Source organism: Palaemon carinicauda, chromosome 7 (genome assembly GCF_036898095.1).
Source record: "Palaemon carinicauda isolate YSFRI2023 chromosome 7, ASM3689809v2, whole genome shotgun sequence".
NCBI lineage: Eukaryota > Metazoa > Arthropoda > Malacostraca > Decapoda > Palaemonidae > Palaemon > Palaemon carinicauda.
This window is the reverse complement of record NC_090731.1, coordinates 117,432,933-117,439,610: the sequence shown is the minus strand read 5'-3', so window position 1 is coordinate 117,439,610 and position 6,678 is coordinate 117,432,933. Positions and strand designations below refer to the sequence as shown.

Below are 6,678 nucleotides of genomic sequence, written 5' to 3'. Positions count from 1 at the left end.
TACAAAATTTAAAGAAAAAGGAAAACAAACTTGATTGAGAATTAAATAATATCTATACTTTGTTTCTTAATAACAAAACGAAACTGAATATTTACTTTAAATAAGCATAGATAGCAAATGGTAATAAACAAAATATATTGGCTACAGTACGGATACCAAAATTAAACAAGCAAACAAAGTTTATAAGGCACTGTCAAACACTCCGTGTCCAAGTTCAAGATCGTAGGATATGGATCATGATTCACACGTTAACAGATCCCAATTCACAAGGGCAATGAAAATTACACAGACGACGGCTTATTTTGCAACGAAAAGAACCCAAAGCAGTTCACGTTTGTTGAGAATAATGTATACTTCACCAAGTATGCTGGGCTTCAATAAGATCTCAACAAGTGGGTGGTAGGACAACTTAACTTTTTGACACAGATCACAACAGATCCGTCTTCTATGGGTCCTCGTGGGCGAGAGTGAGCCCTGTTGTTTGCAACGTATCTGAAAATATTCGGAGATAGAAACGTTCGTATGGGTAGGCCTACATTTAACATTAAATCAATGATCCTATCTAGATTTTTCACTACCATGCTCACCTGGGACGGTCATAGTTGGCTTACATAAAATAAACATGCACACAGATACAAAACTTATGAATTTTGATTAGATTAGCAAATTAAGTGTGTTTATGAAAGTGATGCAACAGAAACGGACAGGTATTGAACATGCGCTCTAAACACAACTATTTTGCAAATAATTCTTATGAATTCTTTTAAGATTAAAGTCTTGACATATGTAATAGAATGAGGATTAATCTTAAGGAAATAAAATATATAAAATATCACGAAGAACAGCAAAAAGATAAAACAAATGATCTTCTACAAAGGATTTGATACTCAGACAAAAAGATGCATTCCTTGTGATAAAAAAGGGAAATGATATAGGGTTTTCATCAAAATGACAATTTAATTTAAATAGCCAAGTTGGAAGACAAACTAAGCTTCCTTACAGGAAGTGTTCATAACACACTCCCCAACAAAAGTTAAGTAAATATCAATTGAGCATGGTTCCTATGCTAATTTCAAATAAAAAACATGGTAAATACACAAAATACATGCTACATAATAAAACAATTTCCCAGCTGTCCATCAATTAGCAGCTGCTTTCTATTTAAGGCAGCTTTCTTAGCAGCTTTTCTTTGAGGTCTTAAAGGAACATCTGGCACAGGGACCTCAGGTAGCCTGAAATCCTCCTAGGATTTATTATTTAACTCTTCAGTGAGTACAGGGTTAGGAATTTCTAATGGCACAATCTTACTGATAGATCGTTCATATAATTTCCCATGAACGCTTACTTCAACACTTCTCACAGTGTTGTCTCTACCAAATATCAGTCTGGTTATTTTACCTAAAGGCCATAAGAACTTATGATTATTTTCAAGATTCACTAAAACAATATCATTCTCGCACAATGAAAGAGGATTGTCACTAGAAGATTGATTACCATAATGGCGTTCACGAAGTGAAGTTAAATAATCATTCTGCCAAATGCTTTCAAACTTTTTAAGGACATTGCATAGACGAGCATATTGTTCTCGTACATCAATATTTTCTCCATAAGGAATCTCATCAGCTAAATTATTTAAAGGAGGTGCAATAATTATATTTCTACCATACAACAATTGGTTAGGAGTAAGAAATTCTTCCTCACATGAGTCACTAATATAAGTAAGAGGGCGGTTATTGACTATACTTTTAATTTCACAAAGTACAGTACGAAGTTCATCAAATGTAACCCTCTTATGATAAAGTGCTTTACTTAAGCTACCTTTGACTACCCCAATTAACCTTTCATAAAACCCCCCAAACCATGGGGCTCTTGGAGTTATGAACTTCCATTGAATACTCAAATGGTTAAGATGTGCAAGCACTTCAGGCTCATCTTTAATTTGTTGTAAGAACTGATTGCAACCTTTGAAATTAGAGCCATTATCTGAGATAATAACTCTGGGAGTGGAATACAAAGCACAAAACCTGCGCAAAGCAAGCAGGAAATCTACAGTAGAAAGTGTGCGTACAAGTTCAAGATGGATTACACAAGACGAAGTGCAAGTGAACAAGCATATGTAAGCCTTACTCGGTATGTCATTTAAACTTTTCGAGCTCACATCATAAACATTGTGTGCTCCTGTAAAATCAACACCAATACAGTCAAAAGGACGTGTAAATGTAACTCGCTCACTGGGGAGAGGAGGAGGATTAGGCACAGGGAATGTTAGTGCACGCAACTTTCTGCAAAGAACACATTTGGCTAGATGATATTTAATGGTCTTTCTGGCTTTTGGTAACCAGAAAGTTTCACGAAGCAATACAAGTACAGTATTCACACTAGAATGATGATGGTTAATGTGATAGTGCCTAATTATCAACATGGTTAAATGACTTTTGGGAGGTAGTAACATAGGAGTTTGGGTTGAACTGCGTAATGCAGAGTTCTGTAACCGACCTCTAGAACACACTACACCATTGCTGTTTAGATGTAGCCCAAGCTGATTAGCAAAGTTTGTTATATCCTGAGGGACATTAATACACGAGGCAGTTGACAAATACTGAATCAGTGTAGGATAATGAAACTGCTGTTCCATTCGTAACAGAACAGTTAAAGGATCTAAACAAAAAATAGGTTTGTTAGGCATTAGCTTTTTACAAAATTGAATTATTCTACGAACAATCTTCAAAGCCCTGGGTCGACCAAAATTTCATTCACAAGTGTAGGCTCAAATTCCCTCTGAATTGGATATTTACTGGGAGAGTCAAGCCAAGTTGGACCACATAACCACAAGCTACTATTCTGAAGTTTTGAAGGAGACACCACATGTCACCAAATCTGCTGGATTCTCCTTGGTAGGAACGTATTTACTGGGAAATTCCCCATCGTGAATGTCCTTGACCCTGTTGCGGACATACACATCTGTGCATTTATTATGATGAACCCAATGAAGGACAACTTCACTGTCAGTCCGCAAAGTACAAGACTGAAAAGCTAAGGCAGAATTTGACATCAAAGATTTTGCCATTTTACTACCTAAGTTCAAAGCAGTAAGTTCTAATTTGGGGATAGAAAGCTTGGGTCTTGGTGCAACTCTGGCTTTTGATAAAAGCAAATTGCTTGAACAAAGGGTAACTACATAAACTGCTAAGCCATATGCTTGCTTGGAAGCATCAGCAAAGATATGCAAATGGCAATTACCAGGAATAATAGCAAAGCGAGGGAAAGTGATGGTCGACACTAGATGCAAAGACTCACAAATAGACTTAAATTCAAGACTATTTTTTGGGTAATGATTCATCCCAACTAAATTTTTTCTTCCACAAGGACTGAATGAAAAGTTTACCTTGAATCCACAAGGGAGACAACAAACCTAATGGATCAAATATGGATGATACAATGGAGACAACTTGTCTCTTAGTGAGATGATGATGGAGACATTCATTCTTACACACATACTGACTGGATTTGATTGACAAAGAATCATGTGTTACATTCCAATTAATACCTAATACATTTATTTCAACTTCTGTAACATCTACATTTATTATGTCATTGAATTTCACTTAGTTACTTATCCATGATTGGAGAGGCATATTTGCTTCCAAAAGAATTTGATTAATGCGAGGATATTCCTTGAGCATTGAATCGAGACAACTATAAGTCTTACAAAAATTATCTACATAAAAATGAGGTATCAGTTGAGAAGCAAGAGGATCAGAATTATGTTCAAGGTGATAAACTATAGTTTTCTGTAAAAGAAATGGACTACAAGTAGCTCCAAACATCACTACCTTGAATCTATATGTCACAATTTTGTTTAAATTAGAATTTTCAAACCATAAAAACCTACAGTAATCTCTAGAATTGAAGTTAATGCCTATACGCAAAAATGCTTTACTGATGTCAGAGATAACAGCAAAGGGGTTAGTTCTGAAAACAAGCAAATAAACAATTTAGAAGTTAAACTAGGGCCTGTCAAAAGACAATCATTTAATGAAGGATCAGAAACTGTTTGCTTTGATGAGGCATTAAAAACAATGCGTAGAGGAGTTGTGACCAAATATTGGCTCATTGACTTTCTCAATAAATCCTAATTGCAAATTATAAAAAATCTGATTGTACTCTTAAAAAAGAATCAGGATTATTCTGAAAAGAGCGAGCTAATGAAAAAAGTTGACCGTAAGCTCTACGATAATTAACTGGAGGTCGTAAATTTGACTTAAAGGGTAAATCTACAGAATAGTACTTCCAATACAGATGATATTACTCTCAAAATTCTCTACAGCTAACTTTTCTTCAGGAGAATAAGTTTCATCAACAATGCCAACCAGGTTCAATTTCCATAAATTTTCAATTTGAGGAGGATCTATCTCAATAGGCATTACGCTAGTGCGTGCGCAACCAGCATGCTGTACAGTAACAATTGCTATTACAATAGTCTTGAGTCGCCCATTGAGGTACAGGACCAAAAATAACTGCACCACCAGCACAAGTAAACAAATTCACTCCAGCATATTTGCTTTGACCCTTTCTAAACTTATGATAATTATCAGCACCAATAACAAGTCCAATCTGTTAACATCATCACTGGTTAATTGACCATCAGCTAACTTAATACCCTTTGATTTAAGGCAATTTACAACATTAATGTGGCCAGGAGTTCGTATTACAGTATTTACTTTGTCAAAAGCAACTGCTTTCAAAATAATTCTTGATTTCCCAAAACGAATGACTACTTTGACTATATTACACACAATTTCTACTGGTTGACTAGCAAAAGGTGTCAGAGATAGGGTAATGCGATCTACAATAGGTAAATTCAGCTGTTTAGCAAGATCTGATTGAATGAATGTGCGCTGTGACCCAGTGTCAAAAAAAGTACGTGTAGGAACCCGATATCCACCCCCTGATATTTGAACAAAAGCAGTAGGCAAAGCTGTTATTGACAAAGAAGAAGCAGTGTTGCCCGAGCATGAATTAGTGAAAGAAGCTACACTAACTGAAGAAGTAGTAGTCGTAACAGTAGGACTAGCAGAGTTGGCAACACTGACCATAGGATTACTCCCGTCCCGTGGAAGAGGAGGAGGAGGATGGGCAGGGTTAAAGTTAGTTAGGCAACCGGTATTAGCAGCGGCAGCTGTATTAAGAGGTGTCAAGTTTACTATGTTAGTACTAGCATATTGACTCAGATTGGCAACAGTGTTATTACACAATTTTGCACACAAAAAGGTATGATGATTGTTACCGTTGCAATTGCGGCACTCAAATTTGACCTGACAATCACTTACTCTGACCTTTTTTCAAACAACAGAAGCATAGATTAAGAGAACGGACCCTTTCTCTACGAGACTGTAGACTTGGATAGCGAATACAGTATTTAGAACTGTGAGACTGCTCACAAAATATACAAGATTTGGCAATGTTAGCCTGGGTATTCTGAGATGAACACCGATTACTCTGAAAAGAATTCTGATTATTTTGAGAGGATGCATTTTTTGAAGCAGGATTTTGCTTATGTTTAAACAGACTGAAGAGTTGTTAAGCTTGCTAGCACTACTACTATCACACTGATGAATTTGTCGAAACGGTTTCTGTTTTGCGCTCAGAAGGGGGTTGTTCTTTACACCTTTCCATCAAATCAACTATCTTAGTCAAGCCTTCTGAAATTTGTTCCACTGAGAAATGATAAGTATTGTACTTATTAGCAAGAATTTTAAAAGTTTCTGAAGGAAGCTTCTTGATTATGATCTCTCTGAAAAGACGAGTAGAGGTGTCTTGTCTCTCCAAGTGATTTATTTGAGCTAACAGTTTCTCATAACTTAATTTAAAGTCCAAAAGTTCATGTGAATGACGTGGAACAGGTAAATCATTCATCTCTCAAATGAGCCGACTAAGAAGCTTATCTGTATTATGAAAGGAATCTTTCAGGGTTTTTATAGCAATGGCATAATTACTGTTAGTAACAGCCAAACCTTCAATAGAGCGAAATGCTCGATCAGTAAGATAATTTCGCAATGTAGCAAACTTAACCACATCTGTCAAATCAGTCCTTGAATGGACAAGGCTATCAAAAATATCCCAAAAGGATGACCAGTTTTCAAGTTTACCATCAAAGGTGGGAATTTTAATTGCAGGCAATTTGGGTGTGGGTAAAGTTGTAACCACAGTCGGATTAGCAGGTGGGGTCTGATTAGTACTGAAAGTCAGACTAGCTACTCTATCAAGCACACACTGTAAAGTTTTCTGACACGAACGATGACATTGTCTAATTTCCCTGCCAAAGGACTTCAATTTTTCCTCATCCTCACAAAGTACAACTTTGAGGGTTTCCCACTGATTTGTAAGTGAATTCAATTGACCATTGAGGTTTTGACCAACTAACTCAAATGTAGCCTTAAGGTACTAGCATTGCTTAAACAAGACTATGCATTATCAACACAATCCTGCACTTCCTCTAAAGTGCTACGATAAAGATTAAGAATCTGTACAGGTTTCATTTCTGTTGACATGATTAATAAAATACACAAGAAAAATTGTCAATAAAAATTAAGCAATAAAATTGCTAAGTTAAACAAAAAATCAATGATCACTTTCATCACAACTTGCCTAATAAACACGAAAATTACCTCTCAAACA

The 6,678-nt window shown here is 36.0% G+C and overlaps 2 protein-coding genes across 2 annotated transcripts; both read right to left on the bottom strand.

Moving 5' to 3' along the window:
* Positions 1 to 1,243: 1,243 nt before the first annotated feature.
* On the bottom strand, positions 1,244 to 2,686 carry LOC137644495 (uncharacterized). Its single transcript, XM_068377468.1, has one exon. The coding sequence runs from the start codon at positions 2,684 to 2,686 to the stop codon at positions 1,244 to 1,246; it is 1,443 nt and encodes a 480-aa protein (XP_068233569.1).
* A 150-nt stretch (positions 2,687 to 2,836) lies between these two features.
* On the bottom strand, positions 2,837 to 4,424 carry LOC137644494 (uncharacterized). Its single transcript, XM_068377467.1, has 4 exons — positions 4,279 to 4,424; positions 3,710 to 3,972; positions 3,413 to 3,577; positions 2,837 to 3,279 (listed from the first exon to the last, which is right to left on the bottom strand). Exons 1-4 carry the CDS (start codon positions 4,422 to 4,424, stop codon positions 2,837 to 2,839), a joined length of 1,017 nt encoding a protein of 338 aa, XP_068233568.1.
* Positions 4,425 to 6,678: the final 2,254 nt, after the last annotated feature.

What these genes read in the sequence shown, in the direction of transcription:
- LOC137644494 (XM_068377467.1), bottom strand. Translation starts at nt 4,424, where the DNA reads ATGCCTATTGAGATAGATCCTCCTCAAATTGAAAATTTATGGAAATTG. An exon ending in TGTATTGGAAGTACTATTCT is followed by an intron (nt 3,973 to 4,278) that starts GTAGATTTACCC and finishes GCTTGTTTTCAG; the next exon opens with AACTAACCCCTTTGCTGTTA. An exon ending in TTTTTATGTAGATAATTTTT is followed by an intron (nt 3,578 to 3,709) that starts GTAAGACTTATA and finishes TAATAAATGTAG; the next exon opens with ATGTTACAGAAGTTGAAATA.
- LOC137644495 (XM_068377468.1), bottom strand. Translation starts at nt 2,686, where the DNA reads ATGCCTAACAAACCTATTTTTTGTTTAGATCCTTTAACTGTTCTGTTA.